This window comes from Tenrec ecaudatus, chromosome 10, assembly GCF_050624435.1.
Source record: "Tenrec ecaudatus isolate mTenEca1 chromosome 10, mTenEca1.hap1, whole genome shotgun sequence".
In the NCBI taxonomy this organism is placed as follows: Eukaryota; Metazoa; Chordata; class Mammalia; order Afrosoricida; family Tenrecidae; genus Tenrec; species Tenrec ecaudatus.
Window position 1 is genome coordinate 121,342,165 of NC_134539.1, and position 17,687 is coordinate 121,359,851.

General features: G+C 37.8%; 1 protein-coding gene across 10 annotated transcripts in view; it reads left to right on the top strand.

The window, feature by feature from the left end:
• The window catches only part of BCAS3 (BCAS3 microtubule associated cell migration factor), a 553,715-nt gene that overhangs the window by 185,385 nt on the left and 350,643 nt on the right, over window positions 1-17,687 (top strand). For all 10 annotated transcript variants that reach the window (XM_075561479.1, XM_075561480.1, XM_075561485.1 and 7 more), the window contains exon 15: window positions 9,955-10,219. In XM_075561479.1, the coding sequence (XP_075417594.1) occupies window positions 9,955-10,219 (265 nt within the window). The remainder of the gene's footprint in view (window positions 1-9,954; window positions 10,220-17,687) is intronic.

Here is a 17,687-nt window from a genome sequence, read left to right on the forward strand (position 1 = left end):
TAGAAGTCCAAAACTTGCCCAACAGTGCCACTTTAGAAACCACAAAATAATATTTAAATCATTTTATTCAGGGCTCTTACAACTCTTATCACATTCCATACATCCAGCCATGTGTCAAGCACATTTGTACATTTGTGGCCATCATCATTCTCAAAACATTTTCTTTCTACTTGAGCCTTTGATATCAGCTCCTCATTTTTTCCCATCCCCTCTGCTCCCCCCTATGAAACTTTGATAATTTATATATTATTATTTTTGTCATATTATATACCATCCGATGTCTCCCTTCACCCACTTCACCGCTGTCCATCCCCCAGGGAGGAGGTTAATATAGATCCTTGTAATCTGTTCATCCCTTCTCTCCAGTTCTCCCTCCACCCTCCCAGTATCTCCACTGTTACCTCTGATCCTGAGGGGGTCATCTGCCCTGGATTCCCTGTGTCTCCAGTTCCCATCTGTGCCAGTGTACATCCTTCGGTCCAGCCAGATTTATAAGGTAGAATTGGGATCATGATAGTGGGGGAGGCAGCATTCAAGAACTAGAGGAAAATTGTAAATCTCATCATTGCTACACTGTACCCTGACTGGTTCGTCTCCTCCCCGCAGCCCTTTTGCAAAGGAATGTCCAATTTTCCACAGATGGGCCCTGAGTCCCCACTCCGCACTCCCCCTCATTCACAATGCTATGATTTTTTTTTTCAGGGGGTATCTTTGTTGCCTGTTACCTGTTCACTTCGATGCCTTGTTATCTCACAGGCTGGTGTGCTCCTTCCATGTGGGCTTTGTTGTTTTTCAATTAGATGGTGCCTTGTTTATCTTCCAGCCTGTAGAACTCCAGATTCTATATCTTTTTTACAGCCGGGCACCATCACCTTTCCTCACCACTTTTACTTATGCACTCATTTTGTCCTCAGTGATCGAGTCGGGACTTGCTTGTGTGCTTCTTCCATGTGGGCTTTGTTGTTTCTCAGCTAAATGGCTGCTTGTTTATCTTCAGGCCTTTGAGACTTCAGATGCTATATCTTTTGGTAGCAGGGCACCATCCGCTTTTTTCATCGCACCAGCTGTGCACCTATTGTCTTCAGCGACCGTGCCAGGAAGGCATCTCAGACTGCCGAATTCTTAGAACAGAGTCGAGGGAGTACTTGAGCAGAGGTCCACTGTCCATCTGTTTCCTTAATACTAAACCTATAAATTTATGTACATAGATCTATTTCCCCCTCACTGTTATAAATGTATTTACATCTATATATGCCTGTATTTAGATCTCTATGACTACCATTTGCCTCCTGGTTCTTTCCTCTATTTCTTTGTACTTTCCTCTTGTCTCACTATCATGTTCAGGCTTCATTTGGGTTTTATGAATTCCTCTCAGGTTATATTGCCCTTGATCCAGCCCCGCCAGACCTCCTACACCCTCCCTGCCACTGATTTTGGATCACTTGTTCCCTAGTCCCTGGGTTTGTCAATACCCAGTTCCTTTCCCCCTCTTCCTGCTTGTCTATCCCGCCTATCCATTTCAGGTTGGTGTGTTGTGTACCATCACAAGACTGAGTACCAGGAAGCAACAATAGAAAGTAAAACAATAGTTGCAACATCAATAACAACAGGAAAAACCCTATAAATAGTTCAGGGTTCATTCTTTGTCCTTCATGAGAGCTTTCCAGTCAGGTCTGATGGGGTGCCATGCCCTGGCCCCACAGCTATCCCTGGCGACTTCTTTGCTCTGCTTCTCCCCCCCCCCCCCATCCCTACCCTGCTGCTCTGCTGTATGCCCCCAGAGGCTGGTTTTGGCTTAGTGAGCTCAGGGCGGGCACAGTTCTCACCGTGTGTCTCTAGTGTTGTCCCCAATGGTGCTTTGGGTCAATGAGGAACACTGTGTCCTGTGGTGTGACCGGCCCTGTGGTCATCTCTGCATTGCTGCTCTGAGCAGGAACATTGTCCTCAGGGGTTGATGAGTTAGGATGTGTTTCACTCTTTTTTCCCCACCTTCCCCCTCATTGGCTCCTGTGTGCTCTGATCAGACAAGTCCCTCTCCTTGAGCTGTAGCTTCAGTGCTGTCCTCTGAAGTGAAGTCTTCTGGGTGGGCGCAGGGATGGGTGGTGCTGTCCAACCTTAGTTGGTAATGGGGCCGGTCCCTCAGGCACAACATGTTTAATAGCATTACTCTGAAAATAATTTAGAACTTAAGGCATAAAGTCTGGTGGCACAGTGGTTTAGGTATTTACCTACCAACCAAAAGGTTGGTGGTTCAGACTCCCCAGTCATTTCACAAGATGTGTAGTCTGTGTCCATAAAAATAGCCCTGGAAGCCCTGTCCACTGTGCCCTGTAGGGTTGCTATGAGTTAGACCAAGCTGGCAGCAATGCATTAGGATGCATCTCTGACAATGAAATCTATATGGCATATGGACTCTCTGGCCTTTTTGAGTGAGTCATTCTGGATTCTTCTAGGAACTCTGAGGGCACTTTAATCAGGCAAGAAAAAAATCAAGTATGTGGATCTAATTATGTTGAATTAAGTTGTTTTGTGGTCTGTGACTTGGAATATCATCTGCATCTGACAGTAATTTTCCTCACAAAGCACATATGCAGCAGGAAAAATATTCCTTGTTTTTAACAGTAAAGTCAGATGTGCCATAAATCTTGTAAGTATTTTGTTAATATAGCTCCATAATGTCTCACTTAAACACAGTCACTTTTGTACTTCACATGTTCCTTTTGGTGAATGGCAAACTTTCTTTGAAACATCTGTAAATTAGATAAATGTCTAATAGTATTACTTTTACTGTATTAGAGTTATACTGCAAAAAGCATATGTTTAATAACCTTAAAGGAGAACAAAATCTCATTATGTTATAATGCTAGTTGATGATTATTTCAGGTTAAATCAAGTAATTATTTTTTGGTAAAAGTGTACGCCTCTATTAGCTATTTATACTGACATTCAGCTAGACTCTCCTTTGTGTTGTGTATTTTATTTTTGGAAAATTTTTGTGTGACTGTATGGTTATGTGAATTTCTTCATTACTTTGCTCCCAAATTAACGTTATTGAAATATAATTCATAGAACATGAAAACGACACCTTTGCAACATGCAATTAGGTGGTTTTTTATGTCTTCACAGTCCCGCAACCATCACTGCTATCCAATGCCAGACCTTGTCATCCCCATTTTCTTTCAGTTATTTCCATTTCTCTTCTCCTCAGTCCTTCTCTCTTCGGGGAGTCTATTTTGTGGTTGCATAGCCAAGAGGAAAACTTCCGTTTTCTCATCTGTACAGAGGAGCAAATACAAAATTCATACAATTGACTTGAGGAATTATCAGAAAGAATACATCTCATACATTTAATAGTATATTTGCAAAAATAATGTTCAATAAGAAGTCTGCCCTGATCTCTACTTCTGAGATGGTCTTGATTGACACTCCTGATGTAATGTGTTGCTGCAACTTGCTGTCATGAGTTTTTCAGACACCTTCGAGACTGAGTTACTGAGCGGGAGCTCTGATAGCCCAGGGGACCAAGGGTAGAACTCTCTTAGGACAAAGTACCAGACAGAAGAGACCTGCAAGAGGAGAGCGCCCTGGAGAACTGCAGAGGGCCTCCTTCAAGTACTCATTTTAAGTAAAGGCCAATGCGGACTTAGAGGATTTGAAATCTTGATCAGAAGTGAAAGTGTCATCATTTAAAGGTGACAATTTCCTGTGAGGGAAATCTGCCTGGTTCCAGAAAAAAGTTAGAATGCATGAGTCTAACAATGTCAGAGTATACTGGGTCCAAGTAGCAGTACTAAGTCACAGAACACAGAAAATGACAGAACACTAAAAGATAGTAAAGAAAACCCAAATAAATGTTTCTCTCCAATTTGGCTTGTAGATTCAGTGAAATGCCCGTGAATTATAGCACTAGGCCGTTTTGAGAGTAAATTTACAAGCTATTTTTAAAATTCACATGAAAATACAAAAGACTTATAATGGCCAAAATAATTTGTTAATTGCTAACATCTACTTGATTGTTGTTTTTAATTGTTACTGCCAAGTCCACATCATGACTACCCAATGTATATATAGAAGTGTTTAATACGTACTTTGAATTCATTCCTCTCTGTAGTGATACACGCTTTTGGGTTTTATAAAATGATTTGCTCATATTAGCTTTCCAAAGGTATAATTGGGCTCTTGTAGCTAAATTTTATATCATTACACTGAGAAATAAGTGAAGATATTATAAATATGTCAAATGACACAGGGATCATTTAAGAAACAGTAAATTATATAAAGTTTTAAAAAAACTTAAAGTTTTAAAAAATAAAGTTTTAAAAAATATAAAGTTTTAAAAAATTTGTCGTTGCTGCTGTAAACTTAACTTCAATGCATGATTCGTTAATTAAGCACTCTGTAATTTAAAGGAAAAATATTATTAGTTAATAACTTGCCATTATATACTTAAAATTCTAAATTGATTATTTTGTGTGTACTAATTAGGCTTCTAAGACTGAATTAGGTAGTGTTGCTTGAAATTTTCATTGTTCTATGTTATACTTTTATGTTCAATAAAGGGAAAGTATATTTCTTAGCAATATTATCTTCCAGTCAAATGTTTCACCCCACATGTGAAGTGAGTGAACAGGGGCGCAGATAAAATGCTAGTTTAGCTTTTTTAGTAGCTGGCGTCTTCCTGTGAACGTAAGGTAGCAAAGGCATCTCTCCTAACTGAAGGGTCCACTAACTGGAACACCAAACTATACCCGGAGGCTCTGTATATTCTCTTCTAGCAAACTAGCTAGCCTTCCTTTCACTAAAAAACTTCCAAGTAAGATAAACTAGGTGACAAAAAAGCGTAGTGATCTACTTCCGGAGGGAAGACTTTACCCAGAAACAGAGTTCAGAAAGTCTGAAGGGTCCAGAAAGAAGAATAAATGGAAACAGGGAACCCAGGAAAGACGTGGGAAGAGTGCCGTTTGTTCTATTGAAGGGATTGCAACTAGCGTGTAGAAAATATGTATAGACTTGAATATGGGAACTAATTTCAGCTCTACACTTTGACCCAAACCATAGGAAAATATTTAAAAATAAAAAAACAAGCATAAAATCTAAAACCTGTACATATGATCATAAGGGTCGGCCTGCATCCAGTCTGAGAATGGCTCAAGACCATGTAGAGCTTCATTCATTGGTATGTATCTTTGCCAAGAGGCAGGGGCTGGCTCAGTGGCGGCTAACAGCAATCGCAGCATTGATTGTTTCTTTGTAGGCTCGGGGGAAATGCAGACTCAACTCCATCTTCAGTTTAAATCAGGTTATTGTCTTCATATTGCTCCATTATAAGAATTGTTACATATTCAATATACTATACCTTTATCAGATGTATGATTTGCAATATTTTCTGTGCTACTCTTCCAGAGAAAATAGTCTTTTTACTATCATTCTCATGTCACTTAATATACAAACACTTTTATTTTGAAGCACTCCAATGTATCTGTTTCCTTTGGTCAATTATCTCACTTCCATGGAGTCAATTCTGACGCATAGCAACCTGTAGTTATAGGACAGGGTAGAACTCCCCATTTCTGAGATGGAAACTCTATAGGAACAGAAAGCTCATCTCTCTCCCCACAGAGCGGCTGGAGGCTTTGAACTGCTGACCTTGCAGGTAGCATCCTAATGTGTAAATACTGTGCCACCAGGGCTTCCTTTGTTGTATATAGGGTGTCTGAAATTTAAAAGTCTAGTAAACAGATGATTGTGTCACAGTCTGTTGATAGCAGTGAAAACACTGACATTGAGACTGTTTGAGATTTATTATGGTAATAATGATAATAATAGTTAATATCTTTTTACAGTGCTTATTATATATCAGGCACTGTTCTAAGTGATTTACATATAATTTATTAATTCCTAACAATCCATGAATAGGTATTGTTGCTATTCTCACTATACAAAGGCACGAGGTGGTTAACAATTTCTCCCGTGGCCATAGAGAGCCAGATATGATGTAGGTCCTATTATGAAATGTAAGATGTAAAATGTAAGATATGAGGTAGGTCCTGTTATGAAATGTAAAATGTGAAAGCACTATTTCTCTGTTTTCATAATATTTAAATTTGCAGATTATATTACACTTCAAAATGATTCGTTTCTAATCTTAATTGATGCAGGTCTGTTAGAGGGTTATTATGTAATTCACATGAAAATGTATATGCCAACAATCCCAGTTCTAAGAATTTATGCTGTAACAAGAACAATGCCAAAGTTTCAAATACTTAGCTCAGCCTTAAAAAAATAAAAGTGAAAATTGTAAATAACTGTGTGTTTTATTAGAGGTTTGATTTATTATCATTTCCCTCAGAAAAGAACGAAATGTAGGCATTTAAATTTTAAATGTAAAAATAAGAATTATTCTATAGATTTTTATTTATTGACACACTATTTAATGAAAATTAGAAGTTAGAGAATAACATATATAGCTCTCTGATATAAAAGCATACCTGCATGTAGCCATGTGGCTGTATGCATATATGAGAGGGCTTCCAAAGGTTTATGGAAAAATCCTTCCTATTTTCCCATAGCCTCTTCACGTTATGTGATTAGGAGCCCCATGGCTCAGTGGTTAAACTCTCAGCTGCTAACTGAAAGGTCCATGGTTCGAACCCACCAGCTGTTCTTTTGGAGAAAGATGTGGCCATTTACAGCCTTGGAAACCCCATGGAACAGTTTGTCCTTTAAGCGGGAATCAACTCTAAAGCAATGGGTTGATGTCTCTCTCTCTCTCTCTCTCTCTCTCTCTCTCTCTCTCTCTCTCTCACACACACACACACACACACACACAGAGAGAGAGAGAAAGAGAGAGAGAGAGACATTCATCTATGCACTGAGATATCTAACTCCTGAAGGTTGCTTCCAAGATATTAAGAGGTTGTTGTTTCTGGGTAGAGGGATTACTGTGGATGCCTGCGAATTTTAAAAAATTTCCTAGTGTAATTTAAAATAATTATGTTCACCTTTAATTAATTGGTTTCATGTTCTTACCTTATTTCCATGGGTTCTTTCCATGGGACGGTTTTATGTGCAATTAGGAGAGGAATCTGTAGGGAGAGATGCTGACCCAAAGATGTCTTAATCCCCGCCTCCCCCAAGAGAATAACAACGACATAAAAAAAACCCAACACTGAATTCACTGCCATGGAGTTGATGGGGTGGAACCACCTTTATCAGCTTCTGACATTACAACTGTTTGTGCATAGATAGCTCTTTGTCCTGATGAGTAGCTGGTGGTTTTGAACTTCTGACTTTGAGGATCCTAGCACTTGTAACAGTGGCTACACCACAAGACATTTTTTTTTAATTGAGTTTCGATTTCAGGGCTACTGTCTACTCTGAGGCCTGTGTTTCTCCACTACAATTTGGCCAACATGATAATGGTTTAATGCACAAACTAACTTGTTTTTATGTTACCCAGAAGCCAGGACTGGTTTTCATATAGATGCACTGTATCTGCCTAATGAAAGGGCACATTAACTTAGAACCCCAATTAAGTGAAATATTATCCTCTCTAAAATGAGATTATCATCTTCTCATTAATAGACATCTATTATAAAAAATTACAATCAATGTTACTTTATTTTGCATGTCACAAGTAACAATGTTATGGAAATAAGTTTTCTCTGTTGAATTAAAAGTACCTACCTGGTATTCATGATTTTGCTTATTCACTTGCAAACATTTGCTATTTGGCCCTCTACAGGCCAATCTGTAAAAGAAACCAGTGCTTATCTCAATCTGATAGCCCATGCTTCAGTGTAATTGTATTTTGAAATTTGACCCACTAGTGTATACTTTGATTACATATCCACTTAGTTCCTGCGTTCCACATAGTGAATAGTGAGAGTTTAAAAAAAGAAAAAGATTGACATCTGTTTGCTTCCTAAATTTGCGATTACAGTTTGGATAGCGAGAGGTTCCTGTACTTGTTTAACTTTGTGTATCGTAATAAATAGAGCAGAAATGTTGTTTACCATGTCATTCATCCCCGAGAACAAACTTCCATCCCGTTTTATGTTGAAAAAATGTTTACTAGAAGATGGTATCTTCCCAAAATTAAGGTCGGAAATCATGCCGTTGATGTCATCCCTTTATGACTAGTTTGCCAGCCCATATAGTGTGGTTTGTGTTCAATGTTGTTTGAGAACCCATCCAGCCCATTTGATTGACCAACTACAGTCTCGTTTTTCTTCTTGTAAGTTGGCAGCTTCTTATTCTCTGTAATGTCACTTAAAGGATTAAGCTTACTCTGGTTCTCTTGATAGGTAACATCTCCAGTTACCCTTCTCCACTCAGTGCGTGCTGATGGGTCTTCAAGGGCAGAGAGCACACACATGTCTCTAACAGCAGTTTCTAGAATACAGCCTACCTTGCTTCTGTCCTCCTGCTTAGATAGTAATTATGCCTAGCAGCTCATCTCAGAAGTATTCTCAAACTGAAAGGGGGACATCTCTTTTTCATGGACAGATCATGCTATGGTCTTGATTACACATGTTCTGGCCAAAGACTAGAAAATATGGTTCCGTCTCACTGTAGATGGAACACATAGTACGGTTAAAGGTATTTTCTAGCATATATTTGATTCTGGTTTGTAGAAGTGCTTTTTATAATCTATTAAATTCTTCTGGTATTCTCTTTCTGTTTCCTTGGCTTCTGCTTACAGTTTTCTTTGTCAAGCCCTTTCTCTTTTTTCTACTTTTAAGATGTGTTGGCATTTTTATTGTGGTAAATACATATAATAAAAATTGAGCTTTCATCAAGTCTACAGGCATTAACTTCTGTGATGAACCATAGTTTATGCTCTTCAATATTCACTCTAACTTATTTTTCCATATGGAAAACTACAGTTCTATCGCTGCACCTCTTCTGACCAAAAGGCAAGCTGTTGTTAGTTGGGTAATAGCAGGTGCTATCCTTGTACATGCTTAGTAAGGATCAGGCACTCTTGCGCGTGCGTTACCTGCTTATTGTTGTTGTGAGGTGTCATTGAGGCAGCTCCGACCCATAGTGACCCTATGCACAACAGAAGAACAAAAAACTGTATGGCCCTGTGCCAACCTTAAAATTGTTCCTTTGCTTAAGCTCATTATGCAGCCCTGTGTCAGTCTTTCATCCCAATGAACTTCCTCTTTTTTGCTGATCCTTCACTTTACCAAGCCTGGTGCCCTTGTGCAGGGACTGGCCTCTCCTGACAACATGTACAGAGTATGTAAGATGGAGTGTTGCCATACTTGCTTCTAAGGAGCTCTCGGACTCTACTTCTTCCAGTACAGATCTATTGTCCTTTTAGCAGTCCATGCTACTTTCAATATTCGTCACGAGCATCACAATTCAAATGCATTTGTTCTTCGACGGTCTTCTTTATTCAAGGGTCAACTTTCACAGGCATATGGTGCAATGGAATATGCCCTGGCTTGGGGCAGGCACACCTCAGTCTTCAAGGACTCTAAGGAAGTCTTGTGCAGCAGACCGCCTGTCTGTCAGTTTCTTGTCCTGTGGTGGGTGTATGTTTCTGTGATGCTGGAAGCTTTGTCACTGGAATTTCACAGGTTTCAGCGGAGCTCCCAGACTAAGAAGGACTTGGCTCCCCACTTCAGAGGATGAAGTCACTGAAAACCTTATGCAGAGCTTTGAAGAATTGTCAGTGTTTTACCTTTAATTGATTAATTCCTAACAATCCATAAGAATTGGTGTTTTTGTTGTTCTCACTTTACAAATATAATAACTCTAGGCACATAGATAGCCACATTCATCCATGGCCATAGAGAGCCAAAGATGAGGAAAAATAATTGTAGGCTACAATGTCTTATTTGTAACCTGGCCTTTAGTAAGTAAACTGGCCAGTGAGATTCTACTTTCTTATCTTCTAATGCAATTTTGTCATACATTTTTGTGTCTTTATCTCTTTTATAGGTACAAGACATCTGCTTCAGTCATGACTGTCGCTGGGTGGTGGTCAGTACGCTCCGGGGAACTTCCCATGTTTTCCCCATCAACCCTTATGGAGGCCAGCCTTGTGTTCGTACACACATGTCACCACGAGTAGTGAATCGCATGAGCCGTTTCCAGAAAAGTGCTGGGCTGGAAGAAATTGAACAAGAACTGACATCTAAACAAGGGGGTCGTTGCAGCCCTGTCCCCGGCCTTTCAAGCAGCCCATCGGGCTCACCTCTGCATGGTAAATGTTCACTGCCCCCTTCATTTTATAGATTTTTGAATAAAAATAATACACTTTTAATCTTAGATAAGATCTTAGGCTCACTTTAGAACATCTTTAATTTATTAAGTAATTTACAGAAATCTGTATAGTGCTTTTAGCACTCCCTAACTTTTTCGGTATATAAAGGGTCAAAAAAGACTGCCATCGAATTGCTTTAGACTCATAGTAACCCTATAGAACAGAGTAAAACTGTGCCTGCGAGTCTGAGGCTGTAGTCTTTGTGAGCAAGAAGCCTCATTTTCTCCCCCCGAGTGTCAGTTGGCTTGGAAATACTGAACCACTACCAGAGAACCCACTGTGCCACCAGGGATCTTGCTATAAGGCACATGTAAGATCAAACTTAAGGAACGCAAATTTGAGACTGTTTTCATAACTGAATCTCATTTCTATATTACTCTTTAAAACATGCTGGTCAGGGTAGGTACTATAGTTTATTAAGAAATATTTGTTGTTTAAGAAGACTACTCATATGACTAATACATTTTTTGGATAGACCAGCATTATGTTTTATTTTAAAATATCTGCATTTGGGTGGTGCAAGCTGTTAAGTACTCAACTATTAGCCCAAAGTTTGATTATTTAAACCCATCTGAAGTTACCACTGAAGACCGGCATGACCATCTGCTCCCACAAACCCCATGGAGCAAGTCTTGGCACCTGGGGGCACCAGGCATTGCAGTTGCCTTGAGGCCCGTAGCAAAGACAGAACTTCTACAAGAGCCACAGCAAATGATTCACTTCACTTGCACCAGCGGCAGTACACATATGGGACCAATAGATACCTTAGTTGAAAAACAGACTAGTATATTCTTTACATTTACTTACCTTTTTTTTTCCTGTAGCAGATTTATTGGAATCATACAATTCAGTAGTTCAGTCATAACAAGAAGAGTTGTACAATCATTACCACAGTCAATTTGTAGGACATTTTCTCCTGCCCTCCTTCCCCCATCCATTTACTTATCTGCGTAGAATATGCTATTGAGCTTTTCTTCCCTTTGTTTGTTTTATTCTATTAAGCAAATGACATTCAGTGTTTTTCTTTTTTTAGGGTACAAAAAGTTCTATCCACAAATAACATTTAATATATCTTTGTTGACGGCTCAAAGTGCCAATCGGAACAGTTTTGTCATTTGTAAATAGGTGGCCAAAATAGTTAAGTGCTTGGGTATCAGACAAAAGGTTAGTGGTTCGAACCCACCCAAAAGTACCTTAAAAGAAAGGCTTTTCTTTCCAACAGTCTCGTCTATGGAGCTATTCTACTCTGGGGACAGGGGCCTTTTTGAGACGGGAACTCACAAAAACAAAAAGATAAATCGTTGAGCAATAGTAGATTTTTGAACTGAAATATGTAGAAGCTTTAAAAAATTTCATGGAATAATTTTATGATCTTAAAGTTCTACTTAAAAAAATTATGACACAGAATTAGCATAATTTTAGTGGGGGCTCTTACAACTCTCATATCAATCCATACATCAATTGTATCCATCATATTTGTGCATATGTTGCCATCATAATTTTCAAAGCATTTTCTTTCTACTTGTAAAGTTTGAAATCCCTTCATATGTGGTTTTCCTTTTACAACTTGCTTCATTTTTGGGGGGGCAGGTTAAGTTTACAGAAGTACTGCACACAAAGTAGAAAGACTTAGAATCGATCCCTCTTTCCCCTACTTATTTCTCTAGTTAACATCTTGCATTCCTTCAGTACATTTGCTATAATTGACAAATAATATTGATAACTTGATCCAAAAAATCTATTCCTCATATTTTTATAGAAAGCTGATTGTACAAACCTCAGGTGGGATACTTAGGCCTTTTGACAATATCCCAGTATGTAATTGTAAGATTTCCTTTGACATGTGTTAAAATTTTTGTATTATCTCAAGATTTAATCCTATTAATCTTTGTATATATTTTTTTGAAGAACAGACATAATAGTGATGATCTTTTTTTCTTTCTTTTTGTTATTTCAAGGACCGTTTGTTGGCCTTTAGGAGTGTTTTCTAGTCGAGTCTGATGGGGTGCCAAGCTCTGGCCCCAAAGTCTATTTTTGGTATTTCCTGGGGTCTTCGTTGCTGTGTTCCCCTTGCTGTTCTGTTATACACCCTTAGTGTTTTGCCTCGGTGTGTTGAGATCAGATCGGGCAGAATTCTCACTCTGTGTCTCCAGTGTTGTCCCCTGTAGGGCTATGGGTAAGTGAAGGATGTCATGTCTCATAGTAGGGCCGGCCATGTGGTCTTCTCTGTGGATTGGTTGCTCTGAGCGGGAATATCATCCTCAAGGCTTGGTGGGCCAGGATGTGCTCCACTCTCTCTCCCTCTCCCTTCATCTGCTCCCATGTGCTCTGATCAGACATATCCTTCTCCCTGAGCTGCAGCTTCAGTGCTGTCCTCTGAAATAAATTCTTCTGAGGACAGGGTGATCATTTTTCTTGATGATCTTCTTGTACCTTTCATGTCAAAACAATATGGGAATTGTTGTTGGTTAGTTCTAAAAATGATGTATTTACAGTTTGTGCGGGTTCAACAGTCTGATGCTGGTCAAGAACAATGTAAACCTTTGAACAGGGAGAGATTCATCTTGAAAATGAATCATGCTCTGGCAGTATTACCGTGTTTGTTTGTGCTGTTTTTAGCAAAGTAAAGGAAACTGTTAAATAACAGTTGATATAGGGGTATTTCCTTTGTGTTCTCTGCCGTCAATCCAGTTTAGGATTATTTTATCTGTCATGTTTTTTACTTAGTGAAAGATGTCTGCTTATTTTAAATATATGCTTTTTAAATAGCTCTGTAAACTTCTATTTTCTCTTCTGAACCTTAGTCTAGGTAAGGAGTTTTTAACTTAGGGGTATGTGAACCTATATAGGAAAAAATGAAAAAACAACTTTATGTTTACTTTCCTTTATTTAATTGAAACAATTTAATTAGTACTACTTATAATGTATCACAATGTTGTTACCAATACTTATGATTTTGTTGCCTATAAAAATTGCTTATCATCATAGATAGTCTTATTTGAAATGTAACTGTAAATATATCTTGGAATATTATTTATGTTCATCACTTTAAACTTTACATTAAAAAAACTTTGCATTTAAAAATTTATGTTTAATTATAAATTTGATAGCACTTTAATAACATTCAACACAATTAGTTTCCTTTAGTTCTATATATTTCATTTCATATATTTAAATGTATTAGTCTGTTTCCTTTTTACTTCTTTCATACTTTCCAAGCAATCCAGAACCCAACAAAAGTTAAGAAGCTTTGAACATCAGTTTTTAGTTTTATATAAAGGTAAGTCACAAAGTTGCTACAAAATCACAGCAGCTTTTATTAAAATAGAAACTTGGGAAGCTCTTGCCTCTCACCATAGCCACCATCTCTGTCTAGCCACTTCCGAAGGCAGTATTTTCATCACTCACCCTTCCCTGGATAATTCTGCACTCTTCGCTTTATACCCTCGAGGGCCTTGAATCATGTCTTGTTTCAATGGTCTGTTTTAGGAACAAAAAGAAGTCCACAGGGGCAAGTTCAGAACTGTAGGGTGGATGGGATAAGGTTTCCCAGTGAAATCCTAGTAGGACAACCCTTGATACCCTTGAAAAAAATAAGCAGGTGCATTGTCATGATAGGGTGTGTGTGTGTGTGTAAATCCTCAGTGCAAATTTAATGGATTTTTTTCTCACCAATGTACTTTTCCGTTTTCTGAAAACTCTCTTTGAACGTCCTTTATCTTTAGAGAAACCCTATCAAGATTACCCCTTTGGGTATCCCAAAATTCATGTACATAACTTTTTGAGCTGGCACCTCTGCCTTAAGTATACCTGATCCAGCAAATTGCCATTTTTTTTAATTTTGAAGGTACCTCAGAGAAGTGTATTACTGAGAGAACTTATCTGCAGCTATCCACGTATTGTGTAGAGATGCTTATATATTTTTTTGTTTAAAATAAACTCATGCACGGATAAAGTAGCATCCCTGGTACCAATGGTTTTTTACTCTCCTATGTTGCAGTAGGCACCAGCCCATTATGCATGACTTCTTGTCCCTTCTCATCAAGCACTTTATTTTTGCCTATTACTCAAGTTTTCTTATTAATTAGAAATACGATTTGCTATTTTTCTGCCTAAAAACCTTTTAGTGCCTCACCAATCCATTAAACATTACTGGCCCATCTTTTTTCACCACACCTGTTTGTGCCTTTTCCTCAACATGCTACGTAATATTCCTTTCATGGCATATTTTGTATTACGACACTTTGCTCAGCTTGAAATGATCTTTACATCTTTGAACACTTTGTAAAATTGTACTTGATTGCAATCTAGCTTAAATTTCTTTTCCTGTCTCAGGCCTAAACTTTCTCGCAAAAACAGTTGGAGGACCTGAAGGTAGAGTACCTGAAGTAGAATCTGTCCTCGATGATTTTCCCACTCTGTGATTTCAGACGAGTTACTTGCTCTAGCCGTCCCTCATGTTTGTAGGGATAAAGTGAGGGTAGCACTAGTAGCCACCTTAGACAGTTATTTTAAGGATCAGAGTACTTGGATATGTAATTTTTGGTACAGAGCAGATATTCAGCAAAAGATTAGCTACCATCATGTGTATGATTGTTACTGTAATTATGGAGGTGGTATCTAGAACTAATTCATTTTTCATTTTGTTAGTACAGTGTCTCTTAACCAGAAAACAGAATAACAGTGATTGAATAATGAGTGAATGTTTTGTAACGTGTTTAAAAGTCTATATAGACTTTTAAAATAGCATTATTAAGCTCAGCATTAAATTTAATTAGGACATTGTTTCTGAACTAAGGAGACACCAACACAGAATGGAAAATGGTAGTCTTTATAATCTGGTTTTGCTCATTTTAATGCTGCACATGCAGTTTAATAAGTTAATCTATCTTTTCATGAGCCTTTGCATTTTTATTGCCTAAATATATTTCCATTTTAGGCTCATGAATATAGAGTCTATCCTGTCATAGGGCTGTTAGGAATTTTTTTCTCTTTATATCCTTGGAGTAAACAGAGGACTTGGGAGTCAGAATTCCTGAACATTTCTCCCTGCCAGTTAGCAGGCATGGTCCTCAGAGGAGGTTTGAGTCACAACTTTGGGTATTGGAATTCCAGGTTCTGCGCCTTCCATATGCAGCGTAGTTGGTAAGACTCTAAAGATCCTTGGAGGAGTACTCTGATTTCTTGAATTTGAAGCCTCCAATTTTCAGTAAAATGCTTTTGAATAACTGGCAGCATCACTTTTCTTTTTAGCATCTGTGTAATACATAAGTTTTACCACTCAGAACTCTGTTTATAGCCTTCATTTGATGGTTTCTTGTAGTTATTTACTTTTGTTGATCAGTAGTTTTCTTGAGACAGACCACATCACAATTGTAAATACAAAGCAACCACACAGTTCAGCCTTATATAGTTTCACCTACTGAAGACAATCAATAATAATGTGATGTTTCTGTACTTCTCTTTCCACATCATTGTTTACTTGTGGAGTGAAATTTCCACTTGTATGTTTTAATTTTTGCCAAGAAAAATCAATCATATGCACTGTAGCTCTCCTTTAAACTTTATGCCTCATATGACAGTGTGTATAAATAGTATATGCATTTTAAATGGGAAAAGTGTTCTTGTAGGCTAGCTTAGTTTAGTACCTGGGTCTGTACTGGTTACTTGTACTTTTATTTCGTTTAAATAGATGCTTGTTTTTGATTTGTTGTTTTCACATTTAAGAACATTTTCCTGCAGAATTTTTTGTCTTATAAATTTTGTCATCTTTTAAAAACATAATACTAATCTGAAGGTTGCTAAACTCCAAAGCCCTACATACTTTTAGTAATTTTATGTCATTGTCTCTAGTTTCTCAAAGGTGCCAGATAACTTCTGTTGGGAACACAGTATAAAAAGTCACTTTATCAGACCTTTTTGGAAATAAACTGTTTTCATTTAAGAAGCACTAAACAAAGAGCCATCTAATCAATACAGATAACATAGTGTTTGAAGAAAATGAATTACCTCTGGGTTCTCCTCCAAAATTTAGGATGATAAAAATAAGTTTAATTGGGTTTGAATATTCAAAAAGTGTATTTCCTTTTGAATATGTTAAAAAATTTTTCTTTCTGAAAGTTTGCCCATACAATGTCAAGAGACCAATTAGTAATTGAAGCCAAACTCAACTTACTTGTCTTGCTTTTTTTTTACTGCTGGAATATTTTGCCTATTCTATATGTTTTTTATTTTGTCATATTACAGTTTCTGGGTTTCAAACTAGATTTGTTTTGAAATGATGAGGGAGACCTTCCTGTAGAGGGCGATGTTTTCTCAGCTTTTCTGTTAAACTGTAATCATTGTAACCCTGCCTTGAACCTGGTGTACTGTGGATGTTCATGGCTCATCAGATCCTGTAACGGCCCAGCTTCTCTTTTATTGTTTTCTGTGCTTTATTTCTCAAAATGCTCTTATGGAATTTGACTTTAGAAGTATATTTCAATTAATAATTTTTTTGTCTTCTGCCCATTACTCAACTGAATTCCAGTTGAACAGGGGCAATGTGGAATTTTGTGATTCAAGTGAGTGGTGCTCCTCTGTTCTGAGAACTACATTCTTTCATTTTCTATGTATTGTCATTCAAGAACTTGTCATTGCTCAGCTCTATTAAAATGTTTGAGTTAATGTTGCTAAGATATTCAGAGCAGTGGTTCTCAGATGTTTTTGGTTTTAAAAACACTTCATGTCCTTTAAAACTACGTACTCGTTAAAAATTATTAAAGGTTCCAAAGTGTGCTTGCTTATGTGTATTCTAACTTTCTATAGGTACTACAGAAATTAAGGTAGACATGTGTGTTCTATCTTTCTGTAGGTACTGTATTAAAAATTAAAGTAGAAATATAATTTTAAAATTTTACAATAGGAATGCACACTGTTTTATGAAGGTATTTTTTTTTGAGAAAACCTTTTTTTTCAGCCCCCTGAAAGCTCCTTTTTACCAAGAAAAGTATTGTTATAAATTTTTGAAAATCCTTTTTGTCTTCAGTAGCAGAAGGCTGGATTAACCTATCTGCTGCATTTAATCTCTCACTGTGTCCCACATCATGTGGCCTTTGGAAAACGTTAGTCTGTTCTTCTAAAAGCATAGGAGTGAAAAAGTCTAGTATTCTTTTGAAAATGATCTTGACCTTGAATACCCTGTGAAAGGTCTTGGCATACTCCTAGCGCCGCAGGCCTATGTTGGAGAACTTCTTGCCTAGGGAATCATGGGATAGAAATGAGAGTAGACATGTGCTTTGCTTTCTGTTAGCCTGAGTTGGACTTCCATACTTTTGTTTGTGCTCTCCCTCCCATTTCTCACGTGTCACTTCCCAAACGCCTCTTCGTTGGCCTTCATAGTCTTAATAGTTTATTCTCTGCTGGGTTT